This window comes from Passer montanus, unplaced genomic scaffold, assembly GCF_014805655.1.
Source record: "Passer montanus isolate IOZ18808 unplaced genomic scaffold, ASM1480565v1 scaffold67, whole genome shotgun sequence".
NCBI lineage: Eukaryota > Metazoa > Chordata > Aves > Passeriformes > Passeridae > Passer > Passer montanus.
In genome coordinates this window covers 2,754,666-2,773,242 of record NW_024371815.1, presented here as the reverse complement: position 1 = coordinate 2,773,242, position 18,577 = coordinate 2,754,666, and the positions used below count along the sequence as shown (strand labels likewise).

Here is an 18,577-nt window from a genome sequence, read left to right as displayed (position 1 = left end):
AACAGGGTAGCGAGACATGCTTTGTGAATCTTCACAAGACATATGTCTATTTTTTATTTTATAGGCTCTCATATACTTACCAAGAGCTGCAGCACTAATTAGCCACAAAATATTATTTAGGCTTGGTTTAATTACCATTCTCCCCCTTTTGTTTTCATGGGTAATGCCAGAAAAATCTATATTTATCAGTCCGTAGCTGGATTAAGAGACTGCACACACCTGTGCTGGAACAGCCACAGATGCACTATAAATAAGCTGGCTTTCATCCTTTGCTCTTAAAAAGGAAAATTCTCCCATTCCAACTCTCACCTCTCCAAATATGCTTATAATCTAGGATGAAGCAATATTCCTAGTGCTGCTTCATAAATACAAGTTAATACACCAAATTAACTTCATTTAGGTGAGGAAGGGCAATACCTGATGCCTCCTAAACCCACACTTTGCAATGTACTAGGGTGGTATTCTTTAAAACGACATTCTACAAAGAAACCTATCAAAGTTTAATATGAAGGTAAATCACAGGTGCTGTACATATTTGTAAAAATAAATGGTAAGTAAAACAAAAAAAGTGGAAGCTTCCCAAAGCACTCTGCCAGTTCCCCACCCTCTTCCAATCTGCTATTCCTCTGCAAACTTTTTGTATTTATTTTGCCTCAGCCACACAGAAGAGGATGAAAAATAGTTAATCATCTTTTAACATCAACCCATTTTATTGACAGAATGACAATCAGAGAAAAATAACTCAGAGAAGACTGGGATCAAGAGAGGAGGATTCAAGTATACTCTCCATTTGATTATGTTTTCCCTCCAGAGCCTTCTGTGCTGCAGCAAGCACAACCCATGACTTTACACCCATGAGGAAATAAATCACAGCCTGTCGGTGACAAATGAAAAAAAGGATCTGTACTCAAAGGCCTGGTGTGTATATGAAATGGAGGAACTCTCTGTTCCCAAAATTAAAATTTCTAGTCACATGTTCAGTAAACTCCAGTCACTGGTGTTTACCCTCAGGAATACTACACCAGCTCCATTCATCTTCTTTAAACATTATAAAATTACAGCTCATACAGGCATTCTAGCAAATTACATTTCAACAGTATAAATGCAAGAGACAGACTCTATAAAATAATTCTTTTCCCTTGTCTCCTAGCTTGGTGCTGTGCCAGGGAGGAACACCATTAGCAAATGACCCCAAATCATCTGGAGCACACATACAGGCATCTCGATTCTGAAAGCAACATCTTTTCCATGCACCTCAGGTGGGATGTTGCTGCAAGTCAGATCTGTCTTAAATTATAGGCAGTGATGGTGATAATTTTGCATGTTCCTCTTGCTGATTTAATTTAGACTCATGGTTTAAAGTCTCTGCATGCAACCAACAAAATAAAATAGTTGCCATTACAAATCAAAGTAAGCTTCAAGACTTAACCAAAACAAAATCAACAACGTAGTAAAACCAAACACACTGGTAACACTGACTTTCTCCCTGCTTTTCCTTGTCCTGTTTAATCCTGTGCTCCCCTCCCTCCCACGTCTCTCTCACTTACACTCCCTAAGACAGGCTGTACCCTTCCAAGATGCCGCTGGGCTTTTCAGTGATCTTACTCCAATTACATTCTCCAAGCTCCTCCAGCATGATGATTCTGCCAAATATATCTGGTGATTTTGCTTAAATTTGTATTTTATGGAACTTGAGTCCAAGCCATTTTCCTCACCCTCTAGGAAAGATTTCATACAGACCCATTCTATATCTGGTGATTTTGCTTAAATTTGTATTTTATGGAACTTGAGTCCAAGCCATTTTCCCCACCCTCTAGGAAAGGTTTCATATAGACCCATTTCATAAACCTGTCAAGTCAAATTGCTCCCGACCCTCTACTAACAAAGAATTCTCTTTACTTCACCTATTCTTCAGCTTTGGGTTGTAACAATTTCTCTAAAAGGCTGTGTCTCAGCTTGGGTCTCAGCATTTCCCATACTGAAACACAAATGCAGCTCAGTGGTCTGGCAATTTGTCTCTACCCCTGCTGCAATTCTGTACCTGCCAGACTGCGAGGCTGGCAAAGCAAGCCAGCCCTTGCTGTGCTCCAGGAAACTCATGGGAACACCATGCCTCAGCCTGTAACCCCAAAGGATGCAGAGGAAGATATCTGGGAGATAATCGATAACCATCTTTGCCAATTAAATACAAAATTTTACTACAGACCAATGGCAAAATCAATATATACACTGGTGAGAGAGGAAATGCTGGTTATTATTCTTTCAGGGAGTAAATACTCATCCACATCTCAAACTAGAAGCATGTGCCCTCTGAGATGAACATCTGAGAGAAGTTCTTGAAAGTAAAAGAATTCCAGAAAGGTTTAGCAAAAATAAGAGCCAAAATTAAAACTCAAAGGATTAAAAGATACTAAAGTGGGGAAAGAAACAGGAAGGATGGAGTGCAGTGACACAAAGCACAGGAAACCTCATCGACTCAGATAATAGAGCAGAGCTTAGAGGAGAGGCAGGGATGGGGAAGATTGTGATTCTTCTTGTTATCAGTTGGGACACAGTAGGGTGCATATCCAAATAGAAACGCAGACAGTAACATAAAGCAGAACAAAAAGCAAGGAAGAAAAAGCAGACTGTAGACAGCTGTCATCTGGAGGAGCCAGCAAGGCAGAGCCACAAACAGCAGCAATAATGAAAGAGAACAAAAGGACTACAAAACAGGGGTGGGGGGAAAGGAGGAGAAACAGAAAAGAGTGAAAATTTGCCTTTTTTTTCTTTTTTCTAGTTTCAGAAGCTACTTGGCAAAGATTTGGAAGCACTAAACAATGCAGGTGGCTTCATGAACAGTTACTTTGCTACTCCAGCATCTCAGAAGATTAACCCCAAAGAGTGCAGTGTATTCACACGCAAATGGGGCCAATGAATTTGGCAATTTGCTGGGCAGTTTGTTTGTGAAGATATTCTGTAATTTTAACTATTTAAAGGCCCTAATGTGAACCTGAAACACAGAGGTGGTGTATGACAATATTCTCCTTTGGACTAGTTCTACCATTTGCTAACTGTCTACGTGCCTGTTACTGATGTCTGCACAGTCCTTTCTATTCAAAATTCCTAACAAGAATATCTCAAAAGCCACATGGATATAAGCCTTCTGTTTTCCTGTATGAGCTGTCCTCATTAAAAGTATCTCTTTCACCATTTCAGAAAGATTTCATTTTTAAACCCTTTTAATCAATAAGCAGTGTGAATTAATACTTTTTCTAAAAAGCGAGTTAGCCAATTCATTTGCTTTGATCTGCAAGAGCAGACACTGTCAGTAAGAACTAAATATAAGTATCAAAAGCTGCCTAAAATTAGCAACAAATAACAGAAATATTAAACGACATGTTAAGAAAGTTATTTGGAATGCCTGGCCTTCCTGGTGATTAATATACTCATTATACCATTAAAAATACGTGCAAAAAAGGCATATTATTTAAGCAGTGCCAGGTACTGCTGCTTGTATTATTGCTGCTTAACAGGGCTTTATGTCCATTGTATTGCAAGCAATCAGTGTAAAGATGCAAATTCTACAGAAACAGAAATCAAGGCTGATCAAAACAGACAAGACAAAGTTTGTGTGAAATGCAAGTGTTGCAAAGAAAAAAATATTAAGCAAAATTACTTGTGTAAGGGAAAGAATGAACTCTCTGTCAGGGCTAGTAAATGTTCTTCTGAAAGAAAATCAATCTGGAAGGAGTGAGAGGCAAAGAGTTGGCAATTAAGAGTATGTATTTTTAGAGATACTACTAAAAAGTATTTAATGCAAATCATAACAGCTCTTTGATGAGGATTTTTTCACACAGCTATGTTGTTATATTTCAGAGTACATATTTCTAAGCCTTCCAGTAATGCTTATGTTAGATACTGTCTTACAGAAGATCATCTCAGCTACCAGCATATAAACTAGCTGGAAACAGTAATGCTGACAAGCTTCACATGTGAAAAACAAGGGATGAAAAGAATGGAAGACATATATGGCTCCACAATTCATAGTTTAAGTAATTTGCTACTCCATTTAACAGGAAGAAAAAAGCTGGGACTGAAGACTTACAGAAATGAGATCTCATATTAAAAATCATGAAACTAACTTGCTGTACATATAAATTTCAATGGAAAAATATTCCAAGAGGATGCATTCTTTACCCTCCAGAGCAGCCTGAAGTACCATCACAGGCTCTTTCCCCAGTAACATGCACCCGCTCTGCTTATGCAACACACTTGAAAAGAAGGAACAAATAAGAACTTTTTCCTGCATGACATTCCCATCCAGATTTGGGAAATGGGCTGTTCTAGGCTGTCTCAGCATGGATGAACCCTTCTGCACCCCCTCCAGTCCAAGCAGGCACAGGCAGCTGGAGGCAGTGCTGCTGAGGTGATCAGCTGGGGAGAAGGGCTGGCTTGGGACAGAAGGTTACAAATTTGAGAGGACACAGTTTGACATTTCTCAAAGACTGCAGGGTTAGGCTATTAATTGCAAAAGCTAACTGGGGGTCTGAGTTATTTGTCACTTTGATGATTATAGTCTAAAAATAAGTCAAAAACATTACTAGAATAAAAATGCGTTTAAATGGCACAGAGAGGGCAAATGCTAAGATGCTGAAAGGAAATACAGAACACGAAAATACAAACTTAACATTAAGATAATTATCTGAGCAGACCTTACTTATAGTCAATTAAATGCCATTCTAATGAAAGTTTTAGTTTTTCTCAGACTAGTCCTGGCTATGTGCCAGTCTTTTGAAGAAAGTTGTAGAAGCAATGTACAACTGGGACTAAAACAGAGACAATGAGCCAGGAAGCAACTTTTTGGATGGACTTAAAAGACAAAACAAAATTTGGCATCTCAAAAATCAAGATTTGTAAGGGTAAATGCTTATAAATTTTGTCCTGGTGAAAATCCAATATTTTGAGAGAAATGGGCACTTACTTTCATCTAAAATGCTGAAATAAAAATGAATATGGAAACAATATAGTGGTATCAATCAATATACAATAAAACGACTACAATAACTCCAACTGGCAGGGACTGTGCAATGAAATAAAATGTTAAGTCTCTCTTTTCCCCTGAAGTATCATTAATGTAAAAATTACAAAACTTTTTTAATAGGAAACATAGGAAAAATCTATGACTGAAACTGTCATCGATTCTATCTACTTAGAAACATTGACTTGAAATAACACTAGAAATTCAAAACTAATCAGAACCTCTGGTTCATCATCAAAAAGCTACTGCAACCAAGTAATGTATTTAATTTCTTGTAAAGATTTTCTTTATCCCACACATTTCTTTGAGCATGTATCTGTGTAAAGAGGGTGGAAATTACTGCAGTTCCATTCTATTGACCTCTATTAAAGTGACAGCATACAGTAGTGGAGTCTTCCCACTAAGAGGTCTCATTGGACTGAAAACACAGCTAACCATGATAATCATGTCAGATGAAACCTGCTTTCCACTAGAAACAGCTAATGGCAAAGCACTGATTTGTCTTTGTCTACAAGACACTTACTTAACAAATCATCTACTTTATATGAATAAACAGCTTTCTCCTCATTACACCAGTCATTGGAAGAAGAAAATACATGAAGAAGAATTTAATTCAATGAGAATATCATAAAAGAGTTCCAAGAAATTGGATGTGAATTGTGGATAACAACAACATTTTGCCTCAGGCCTTCTATTTCTTCACAGCCATTTCCACCACCCTTTTCAACAGAGTATAAAAATATACACTGGTTTATATTGCTTATATTATTGAAAAATTAATTAACACTGTGTGCATTTCCCCTAAATGTCCTCTGAGCATTTCTGAGTATTTTATATGGACAGGCTGTTCCAAAGCCATATAAAACATTTAATGCCAAAAGAGAAAGCAAAGATAACAGCTGTAAATCTTGATGGCTTTGTTAGAATGCTTCAGATCATACTGCTTGGAGCACTCTGAAAAGTACAGAGTATTATTGAAATTGCAAATACATCAGATTTTAAGAAGGCCAAAAGAGGCCAACGAGGCCAGTACTCTGCCAGTTTTTATAGATTCAGTATAGTTCAATATCAGTGCTGATAAATATCACTGTACCCATTTTTATAAGATTTTTGATCAAATAACAATGCAGAGAAGTGAGTTCACAATACTAGTGTGCAGCAGCAAATTCACAGCCAATGTTGGAACATAACAATGTTCCAATAGCAGTGTTTAAATAAAATTTTTTTTTTTTTCTTTTTTACCAGTGATGCACCTTTTTTGTTGAATTATGTGTTTTTTACATTTATACATAATGGCAGCTGGTTTCAGTAGAGAACTTTTAGGAACAATGATAATTACAAGTGAAACAAAGAAAGTTAAACCATTAATAATTTATGCTCACAAAATTCTTTTGCTCTGATGATCCTGAATAAACAGTAATTAATTTAGCCTCACAATACCCCTGTGAGGTAGATAATTACTATCAGCCCCATTTTACAGGTGGGGAAACCAGAACACATACAAGGGAAGTAATTTGCTCAAAGCCTGGGCACAGAATCCAGGTATCTGACAGTCATCTTCTGTTTCTTAGCCACCACATCACCCTTCCACATTAAAAAACATAACTGAAATATGTACAAATACTGCATGTGTGCATGCACACATGTGTGACTAGCACTTGTGCATAGAAGCAACTCTGTGTTTCTGAATACTCATGTATCAGGGTTTTAGATACAAATAAAGGACAAAAAGATATCATGGATGTAGTTCAAGAGATTTGAGAACTAGCACTAGTGAGTCTTTTCATTTACAGATAAACCAAGACACCATGAATGAGAAAATGGCAACAATGTTTTCTGCATTTTAAAATAATTAATTTTAAAATTATTCTTGTGAGGAAATCAAAGGCTTCCTTTATTATCTGCTGGGTATTATTAATACAGTTATGGTAATACCAACATGTCTTTAGAAAACACCGTTTTTAAGACATGACAAACCAACCTCACAGGAGTGCTGTATGAATCAAACTAATAAGCATTGGAAAAAATTATTACAGGCACTACACTGTGCTAAGTGTTAATTAGAGTATCAAGTAGTTAAATATTCTACCATGTTCCAAAAGACTCCTGTGATCAGACACAAATCACCCTGAATTAAATGTATAAAAGTAGCTGTTAAAGCATAAACTAGATGTTGACCTTGTTCCAACAGAGTCCTTTGCCAATCAGACTAACCATGTGAGAACAACCCCAGGCTGGATCTTCCATCCCATTACTTGTCTATGAAGCTGGTTTGCCACTCACCTGCCCTATACAAACAACCTATTTCAGATTTATTTCACAGGAACAAGTAAGATGGTTGCAATGTTATTTTATTCTCTGCTCCAGCTCATTTCCACTAGAAAAAGCAAGAAGAGCTGGTGAGGAAAGAAAGCCCCTGGTGCAATGATCCCAAGAGTTTCCAATTCACAGCGTGTTTTGTATATGCACTTCTCTTCAAGAAACCCAGACTCAGATACATTTAAGACCTTGGATTTCCACAGTCTGGCACACAACAGTCACCCAGGGCATTGCTTCTCTGTTAATAAATTCACATGGCACTATACAACTAAATAGGCAGAAATCTTAGAATAATTTTTGTAATTGTTTTCCTGAGCAGTTTGCAAGTGCTTTTCAGAATCTTTAACTTCTCCACCTAGTTCCTTACAGTAAATTTATAATCTAGATTTTCTTGTGCTTTACTCATACATCCTATGGGGTTTGTGAGAGCCTACAGTACTGCACTGAATTACTACATCCCAATCTGCTGCATTTGATGATAATATGTTCTATATTCACAGCTACATTGAAGAATGATTCCAATGCATACACTGATTTTAAGACAGTCCTTTTCTATTTGACTGGCATTCATTATTTTCTGTTTGCATATTCTGGACAATGAGCTATCTGTATCCTTTTTTAACAAGGTGGTGTGCGAACTTGTCACTAGCATCAGTATGACATTCAGTGAGTACAAAGTTATTTATTCTCTATCAAAGGCAAAAAGTGAAGAGATTATATAGGTTTCTTAGAGAAGCATCCTAATCCCAGGCAGCTGTGACAGACAGGATGTCAGACATTTAAACTCACCACACCCCACTTGTTTTCCTACATGGCTAAAATAAGTGACAGAGAAAAGACAAGAGGAGTGTGGATTCACTGCATCTCCATTCCCTAGGGATGCAGAGGTCAAGACTAGGAAACTCTGACAAAACTGGGATGAGGAAACAAGGACCGGGCTCACAAGCCTTTCTGCAGGCAGCTCCTCCAGAAGCCCTTCCCCTGCAGAAACTCGGCCACTGGTGGTAGGGAATGAGAGACACCCTGTGGTGATGGGAAGGAAACAGGAAGCCCTAATCCCTTCCCATCATCCCTGTGACCCTTTGGATTGTCAAACCAACCCAAGTGGAAAAGGTCAGGTTGGGGTTTGCCTACTCCCACCAGCAAGGGCACATGCCAGGGGAAATCCCAAACAGGGATGCTGTGGGAAGGAGATGGCATTTCTACCCAGCCCTTCCCAGAGCAGAACTCTGACCCAGCCAGCACGGCTGCCCTTATAGGAAGTTTTTAAAAAATAACCATACAAAGAAAACTGTGTAAAAGAGGTATTTACACTCTCTGGGAATTTAAAAAAAGACAGGCCACCAGCCTAGGGTTTAACAGGAGAACTCATCTGGCAGCTGCCATCATCCTAGAGGGGCTCGCTCAGGAAAAGGAAAAGAGCAACTAAAATGACTGTCCACAAGTGAAGGCACCTGGTCTGGAAATAGCATCAAGCTGGTGTTTTTCTTTCACATGTGATGGGATGGGGGAAGATACTGGTGCTGATAGTTTGTCAGGACTTGCTACAATTACAAGAGCATTATTGTATATTACGAGATATCCTAATTAACATTTTACTTCCTTTAATCCTCAGAAGGGCCTAAGCCTAAATTTGTTAGATTGTCTCACACATGTTTAAGTTAAGAGCTGGTCTCAACTAGGAGTGCATTTGTCTCTCAGTCCTTTCCCAGTATAGAAACACTTGGCCTACTAAAAAAATTGTCATTGTGATCAACCATCTTTTCTGGTCTAGTCACTTGTGTAAAAATCAAGAAGACTCCCAGCCTTCCACTGAATACCTCAATTAAAAATATAATTAAAAAGTTACAGTCAATCATTCTAAAAATAAACATAAAGAAATAGAGCATATACAGAAAAGAAACAAGGTGGCATTGAAGGTGCCTAGGGCTACAAATTTGCTACCATAATTTGAGTTTCAGTCGAAATGAGTTCCCAGGCCATAGAGTGAACACAAGACATGTTATCCTTTGCCCTTGGTAACTGATGATGGATGCTTTTTCCACAGGACTGATAAGAAACCTCCTCTCCATCAGCATTTACAGCCATGTTTGCGATTTTGGAACATCACCAGGGAAAAATAAAATGGTACAGTGAAGAGTCTTTCGGTTTTTGTGTTCAGCTGCAAATATCAGCTAACCAGGTAACTGTGCATCTCTCTGGAGTTGATGCTCAAAACCACGCCTGAGTGATTGCCTAGGAAAATACAGAAACAAAAGGCCAACATTAGTGCAATTCAGGTACTCCACAATAAATCCCCCTTTTATTGCAGAGACAAATAAATTGCATAAAAGAGTGTCTTTATCAAACAACAGGTCAGGTGAAGGTTGGTGCAACAGCTCCATGTACCTACAGCACACTTTTGCACAAAGCTTTTGGTCATGGTGGTGGATTTGTGGTGAATTCCTAGGGTTTCTATCCCAGTGACAGCATAAGTTGGTTCTCTTTGTGGCTTATAAAGGTGTAGTTGTCTCGAGGGGTGCAGGTGAGGGAGGAGAATGGAACCTGAGGCGTCCATTCGACATGCCACTGACCTGGGACTGGACACTGACCGGCATCAGCAATAAGGGAACTCTGTAGCTGTTCAAGTTGCCACTTCTCCCAGAAGGAGTCACTGCAAGGTAATGGTGTTGAGGAGTCCCAAGGTGGGGGTTGCGATAAAGTAGGCAACATAAAATATATAGAAAACAAAAAAAGTGGATGGGTGAGTCTGGAAATACTGTACTGTGGAAATTCAAAAGTTATGAGAAGAGAGAGAACAAACAGAAACCCAGGCCTGTAACTCCCTGCTGCGCTCGGAGCGGAGGCGGCTACTGACATCTCCCAAGAGGGAGGGAGAAAGCTCACCAGAACTAGAAGGGATCTCCATAGCATAGGAACCTTCTGCAAATAATGTAGTAAACCAGAATTTAATATAAAGCAGGGATTACATTCTTAGTCTAAACCAGATAAAATAGAGTATCATTAACAGGAATATTTTCTTTCTGCAGTACTGAGCAATACCGGAGCTAGTGGAAAGTATTGCAAATAACAAAACAGTAGAGCAAGCAGGAGTGTAGTTTTATGTATTAAATAATATCTTCTGTCTAAAAGCTGTACAGCAGCTGACAAATACGAATGATTATGATCCACAAAAATGAGATTTTTACACTCTCCTGGAAAGACTGCTGCTGCAGACAGTCTGGCTGAAGCACAAATCACCTCAAAATCACATTCACATTCTTATGTCATGAAAACATCATGATCTTGTACTCTTTAACCCAAAAATAATGCTCTGCTCAGATGGGAGATTTTTGTTTTCTCTGAGTAACAAATGCAGGGCAAGCAGAGATTAATTCTAAATGTGTTACAAATCAGGGTAGCATTTCTTTATTAGAGCATCCCAAGCTGCTTTCTTTTAAATAAGCCATGAGGGATTTTCTACCATTAAAAGAAGTTATGCTTTTGTACATTACTAGAGGTGTTTGAATGCTCCACTTTAATAGGCAAGGACCTTGTTAGCATTCAGCTTCTCCTCTAAAGACCCTGGAGACGAGATGACCAAACAAATTTAACATAGACTTTGTTTTTCCAGGTTTGTTTTTGAAACTAACTCCGGTAAAGTCAGGAGAGCAAAAAAGGTCGTCTTGCAGAATTAGAATGAAAGCAGTGATACTCATACACAAGGTTGTCTGAGAAGAGATAGAAATACACAAAGCAAAGCAAGAGGCTGGATTCTTCCCTTGTGTTCAAAGCTAACACCTCCAAGAACCTAGAAGCAGCACACAGTTCTGCAAATGAAAATAAAGACATCGACAAAAAACAAAAAAGGTGAAACCCAAAATAAAGAAATCTCTCATCAGGCCAGGCTCTGTCTTGCCCAGGCTACCTTGGGTGCAGCTAAAACACATCTTCTTCCTTGGGGTTCACAAAGACATTACAATTGCCTTTCACACCATCAATCTACTGCTACAAATCCCCAAAGCTTTGGATCATCTGATTTATTTTCACAAATTTTCAGAAATTGAACTGTTTACATTGTCCTACAGTTTTCAGACTGTGACCTGAAAGCAGTCTGAAGACAATGTATTATAGATCAGAAGTCCGTGTTGCATTAAAACTAACCACAGGGTGCCAGGATATACACTTCCACCTGACACTGAAATCATTTGCACTGAGATACTCACAGAAAGTTTCCCTCATGGATTCTTTATAACCACCTCATGAATAGTAGAAAATCAACAGCTAAATTAAGGAAGATTTATGATACTTTCAATACATGAATAAATTTAATGTTTCTAATAAAAGAAACTTTAAATGCCATTGGAATATGAAGGCAAATAATGCAATGGATCTCCATATAATCCGTCTGAAATCACAGAGGCATTGACTCTACAAATCCTTCTGGCCTGAACTAAATTTTCCACTAATTCAGGGGATTATTGAGTGAATTCAACTGTTGCAGATTATATCCCATTCTACCAAATATAATTTATTTCTAAAATTGTCCAAGTCAGTCTCCTGACATTAAACTATGTCTGTGCTCATGCTCTATATAGCATGTCATCCATACATTAGCCTGTATCTCAAGCAAGCCAAAAGGTGATTGAGATGATCCCTTGTTACTGTTGTTACCATTTGCATATTTTTGAGACTGAACAGAAAATAAAAAAGAACAAAAATGAAAACAAACATAAATTTAAAATCAACTACTTAGGAAAATTTATAAGCTAAAAACGAAGTTACCTCTTGCGTTACCTAGTGTTTGAGAGTCCAGATCATCATCAATAAACTCCTCACCCTGGATGATGTTCTGGGTGTCCTCACTGTGATTAACAGGGCTTGTCATCTCCTGCTCTTTTTCATTGTGCATCTGGGCGTAGACATTTCTGCCTGGCAGTTTCCTAAATGGGACAAGAAGAAAAAATTTTGGGATGGAATTCTTTTGTGTCACACACAGGCATCAGAGCAGAGCTCCAGCAAGGCAAAGTTGTTCCAGAACAAAAAATCATCACCAATCCAATCCTACCTTAATTTTGTGATTATAACCTAAACTTACCAATTATTTGTTCTCTGTCATGATTTTTATGTAACTGCCTTATCAGGATCTCCAGACTAACATAATAGTTAAGCATCCATTTCTAAGATTAACAATGAGCAATGTTGAAAAAAATTACTAAAGCCACAGAAAACCTATTTTAAGAATTCAAGCAATAAAAGGGCCCAGTGGGTGCTGTTCATTCTTGGTCCCAGGTGCTGTCACATACATTAAGCTGGGCTGCCATCATCATCACATCTCCCTGAGCTTGTGGGCTGACATTGAAGTGTGATAGCATCAGATGGCACTCATAGTCAATCAGGGTCAGGGAGAAAAAGTCAGGAGAAGTCCAGGATACAGGGAATGGACAGGAGCAGAGACTGAGAAGCTAGGAGGCCAGGACCAAGGGGGAAGGAGCAAGAACATAAACAGGCATCAATAAGAGCACAAGACAGGGGAGGTTGGTTAAGTTTAGCAGGCAGCACTGAAGGAGACAGAGTAAAAATTTTGGACTGGGAACTGATTAATTAGACAAACTCCACAAGAGACAATAATTCACTCACTCTGACTGGAATCTAGAGAAACAAAAAGCATCCTATTAAATTATCACCCTGGCTGAGACTGGGAGGCTTAGGACTTGATAAGGGCTTCTTAACTAGATTAATTTAAATTAGACTTTGTCAACTCAAAAGGAAAAATCAGGGACTGCTAGCTTTGCAACAGATTTTATGGTTTAAACATTCCTCAAGAGCCATACCCTTTGTGCTGTAGCTGTGTTCACCTGCATCTGCCTAGGCACATGGGACATCCTTTCCCAAGCACCAAGCACTTCAGATTAGGGAACTGCAGGCTCTAAGCTCCGTTTCCTACAGCGCCAGAAGCTGCTTGACAGCTTGAGCAGCATGACAGCAGATCATGCTGTCAAAGTCTGTGCTTAAAGACAGATTATTAGAATGGGCAGAAAAGAAAAACAATGAGAAGAAGAGAAAAAACAGAGTTGAACAGCTGTGGTTTCTGTTGAGCCCCTTTAGACAGAGAGAGAATAGAAAAAGTGACACTAATTTTTAGGCATCTCTCTAAAAGCAACCATCTCCTGCTCCTTGTTACAGCAGCAGTTTAAAAGCTGGATAAATATAAAGATTATTCTATTTTCTCTAGGCTTTTGAAGAAGATATGTTTTAAATGCCATTTCAAAGGTGTCTTTAGCAAGGGGTACAATTTTTTAAAAAGTAACTGCAACAAACTATTCTGAAAAACAACTTTCATTGCATCAAATTAATGAAAATAAATGGAACTTACTAAAAATTAAAGATGACTGAAGATAATACCTTCCCTTTAATCTGAACAATCCAAAAGACAAATTGAGTCCTATATATCTACACAAACACACATATCTGTATAGTGTGTGTATACATACATACACACACATACACACAATTATATCAGTCCTATATATCTACACAAACACACATATCTGTATAGTGTGTGTATACATACACACACACACAATTATATATCTAAATAAAAATTAGGTATTTTATCCCATTATTTATAAGCAGTACAAAACCAAAAGGAAAAGGACAGGGATGGAAAGAAGGTCTGATGACACAATGCTGTGTTATTATGATCACTTCAACAGGTCTGAGGACTCCTCCAACCAAAACATGCACATAAAGCCAAGCCCTGCATCACTCTCCTTATGGATAAAAAAAGCCATTTTGCAAGAAGGAAGGACATTCCTCATAACCAAAACAAATACATTAGGTAATTAATTTTGATTTTTTTTCTCTAGGGCCAGTAACTCCAGACTGTTTTTAATGTGTCTGGTAATGAAATTGGTCATGTGGAAAACTATTCTCTCAATCAGACCTGCATCAAACCTGTCAAACTGCTCACTTTCAGTCCACCATCAAAAGCCTAGGGGAGACAAAACCCAGAAGAATGTCTCTGTAACACATCTGCAGAATTAGCACATATGTTTCTACAATAATTATAATAACCTTCTCCGAACTATTTCTGACAGATTGAAGAAGCATCAATGGCATTATCAAAACAATTTTGACATTATAAATTGTTAAACATCTCAAAGCCATATGGCACATCAGACCTTTGCAGTTAAGTAAAGAGAGAAGGGCTGCTAGTGTGACTACTGCCTATGAAACCAGGTTAGCAAAGTGTGTCCTTTGGTGTAAATCCTGAGGCTTCAGCTCACAGCTCCTGCATGACTTACTACCTAGAGAGAACCATGAGCAGAACACATAATAGTAAAGACATTCAGGAAGAATGAAGAAATCTCCCAAATTCACAAATAACCAGTAAATGCATTGTTGCTAAGACCACTTCCTTATGGTTTAGGAATAAAAAGAGAAAAAAAAAGAAAAAAAAGTGAACTGTTATTTCTCACTCGCCTTATCCTGCCCAATTCTGCTAAGTGCAGGTCCTTTGGGGAAGGTGTAAAGCTGAGCTACTCAGTACTTTCACACTTTCCTTTGCTTCTCACACTGACATGGAAAAGACTAACACTGAATGGACTGAAGGAAGGAGACTATCACAGGCCTTGAGAAGACATGTACTGTAAGCATTAGACCTTTTATACACTACAGAGATCTTTCTGTCTTTCATAATGGCTCAGTTTTATAAGGAACACACTGAGCCACCCTGAAGACAATGACAGGCCAAGCCTTTTCAAGAGGCATTTTTAACACATGTGCCGGATATTCTGTTTATAAGGGATGACCACACTGTGGGATGAAATAGGATGTGGATACTGGAGCCTCACTAAAGATGGGTCTGATTCTGGAAATGTTGCTTTTTACTACTCAAACATGCAGGAAGGAGGCTGCCATCCCTACATCTAGTGTACCCCGATGTGCTTTGCTCTTCTTCAAGAAGCAGTTAATTTTGAGTCCAGTGTAAGTGTTTGAAGCAGGCAGAGCTGAAATTCTTGGGTCTACATGAAAGACTACTGTGAAAACATGACAAGACACGAAATTTGACCCAAGAGATTTGTATCAGCAGTATGAAAATTGAAAGCACATTTAGAAGAACAGACAAGAAGATTATGCAATCGTTTCTTTGGGGGCTTAACTCATCTGCAAAATGCATGTGCTTCACATCCATCACTGGAGACAATTACCTCTGCTGAGCAGCACTCCACAGTTTACATTTTTAGTTCCTTTTGTTTTTCCTGCAGCATTTTATTTCAATCATGAAAAAGAAGAAATATTTTCCCTGCCTTGAGGACCATAAAAATATGAGCTAGAGATGTAATTCTGCACACCACTACTAAAGAACATCACCACACATTCTTTTCACCAAGCTCTCCAGGTCCCACACCTTTTAGAAGATATTCCAGGAAGGACTTTGTTTTCCTTCCTTTATTCACAAATTCTAATCAATTCATACCCCAAACTGTTAGCACTTAAAGATGTTCAGCAGGAAGGAACAGCAGGAGGTGGATGCAATATTGATTCCTGCTCATTTAAGCTCTGGTTTATTTGGCTTTCAGTTCCTTCTTTGTGGAAAAAAATATTCATTTGCCTTTATAAAACTTCATTTATTTTCCAGAGGCTTGATTAAAATTCAGTTTAGTATAAAACATATGAACATATTCACATGGCAAAGAATATGTAATAATGTAGCATTCTCTTGGAACTTAGATAAAAATAACGACAATAATAATCCATTAAATAGAATACTTTATTGTGGTGTTGACTTTATTATGTTTGGATAAATGTTCAGATGATTGACTTCTTTGTGCTTTGAGGCACTCCTGATATACTCCCCTCTTTCATTTCTGAAATCTTTTCTGCATGCTATTACTTTGATTTCTGAGGATGTTTTTACAAAATATTATGGAACATTAAATTAGTGCCTGTTTTTTTTTATCACTAAAAGGCATGGATTGGGACTAAGCTTGCTCTCATGGAACATAAAAGTAGTATAAGCAAGGTGGGGAAAAAAGATAGCTTTTCTTCAGAGACTGAAAATGAGATAGTAAGTCAATGAGGCAGAAAGATAACACAGTTCTGCTCCAGATTGTGGAAATGACCCAAGAGGGGGTTCATTTACCAAAATTGGTACTTGATAGTAGCAGGCAAAAAAGGAATACACACAAAATGGTATAAATCTGGGTGAAGATGATTCATAGTGATTTGTGAAAACAATGCATGCAGCTTTAAGTAGTAAAGTAGTTTGCATACAAATTAAAAGATTAATATTTTCATACTCTTTCAGAGAATTGAGTTTGCTGCAATTAGCCAGGTAAAATACATAAGCACAAAAGCCAGCTATTTGCTCTGGTTTGGCTACTCTAGTATTGTGTTATTATACAGAAATGAAAAATAAGAAAATGATGATTTCAGATCCTCTGCTAGTGGCATGATGATTACATGGCAGCTTTGATGTGGCTAAAATATAATTTTCCTTTCCTCCACTTTGCCTGGTGCAGACAGTGCTATTTCCCTTCTCTATACTGTTGCCCAGGATCCCACACCATAAAGCTTCTACTGAGAGGATGAAGAAATCTTTTCTGGATGGCAGCTTGAAAACCACAAAAAAATACAAACATTGTTTCAAAGGGAATGGAAGAAATGTGTTTTTACTGAATCAAATCTAGTAAAGATGGCATGCTATAAAAAAATATACGCAGACCCCAGATCCATGAATAAGAAATAGCCCTGGATTTTTCAAAATTATTTTCCAGCTGCTTCATATTATAGTGGGCAAAAGAAGCAGCTGCAATCCATTTTACCTGGATGCTTAAACAACTGGAGCATACTAGTGAGTATTGCAACATATTGTTTGCTTGAGGCACCCACTCTGTGGTGCTTTCCATAGTCAGGAAGTGAGAGCAGAGTTGGGCAAAGTTGCTTCACTCGTTGCCCACCACCCACAGCTGCTAACAGCTCTGCTCCTCCTGCACAGGCAAGGTTGGTTCAACTGCAAGGAATGAGCCCTTGCTCCTTGTTGCCATTCCTCCTCTAAACTACCTAAACCAATAGCTCAGATAAACCAAACAGCTCATTTGTTGAACACCACTACCATTAGTTCTTAAAAACCCATCGCATTTATAATTTAAAATTTACTTGCCATACACAGCGTGAAAATAGCCCTGCTCTGAAGTCCTTATCTACTCTGATCACAAAGGATCAAACCCCTGTGTTTCTCAAAACATTTTGGATTTTTTTTTTTTTTTTTTTTTTTTTTACCTTGGTTTAAAGCAATGAACCATGCTTGGGATTTCCAGGAGTCACTTCCTAAACTCTGGGGACTCCAGTACCAGTTTTTCTGGAAGTGGCGTGTTGCACAAAGGAACCATCAGATAAAGTGGGGGGTGCATGAATTTCAGGAATGGGGACATGAAAGAACAAACACTTGCAATTTTACAGCATGTAAAAACAGAGGGAATCAGTCTTCCTAGTCAATGCCTAAGTATTTGGGATTAGGGCATATAAAACGTGACCTACAGTCATCCAGTCACTAGCTAGACAGCCGTAACAGCTCTGGTTATCCAGCAGATCATAAAATTACAGACTTCAAGAACAGTTTGGGTGGGTGACCATGCTTAGGGACAAGATCTTTCAGCACTCAGAAACCATGGGGCAGTTTGGGCATGTTTCACCATTTTCTATCAAAGCTGTAGATCTACACAAGCCCGCTATTTTTTCTGCTTTTTTCTTCACAAGTCCTGAAATCTGTCACTGCAAATAGATGAAATGCTCTCGTGTATTAAGCTGTAACCTCCCTGCCAATCCAGTTACCATCTTATTTTGCAAGTCAGTTTTTCCATCTTGCATCTTTTCAGGTATCAAACTTTGAGCCAGCAAAGAGAGAAAGCAGCCCAAGACATGTTCATACAGTTCTCCTGCAAACCATCTGCTTTGCATGTGCTCCAATGCCAGCTGCAGGTCCTGTAGACCCATTCAGTGTAGTGATAAAACGAGAATCCAAAAAAATTTCACTAGGGTAGGGAAAAAGGTGTTTTAACCTTTGTATTAATCTACCTGAATGAAGGGAAGGCACCACCAAATGTCTTCCATGTCCTCCTTAGGTTTGTAAATCATACATCATAATTATGGACAGTATTATCATTTCAACACTTTACACATCTGTAATTTCTCTGTGGAATTAAATAATATTTTTATTTCCCCAAGTTATCTGAGTTACCACAGGCCACAGTA

General features: G+C 38.3%; 1 protein-coding gene across 1 annotated transcript in view; it reads right to left on the bottom strand.

Annotated features, from left to right (window-relative positions):
- Positions 1 to 2,775: 2,775 nt before the first annotated feature.
- Positions 2,776 to 18,577, bottom strand: part of SORCS2 (sortilin related VPS10 domain containing receptor 2) — a 548,577-nt gene continuing 532,775 nt past the window's right edge. The window contains exons 27-28 of the mRNA XM_039728870.1: positions 12,158 to 12,261; positions 2,776 to 9,574 (exon numbers count right to left, since the gene is read on the bottom strand). Of these exons, the coding sequence (XP_039584804.1) occupies positions 9,510 to 9,574; positions 12,158 to 12,261 (169 nt within the window). The 3' untranslated portion in view covers positions 2,776 to 9,509. The remainder of the gene's footprint in view (positions 9,575 to 12,157; positions 12,262 to 18,577) is intronic.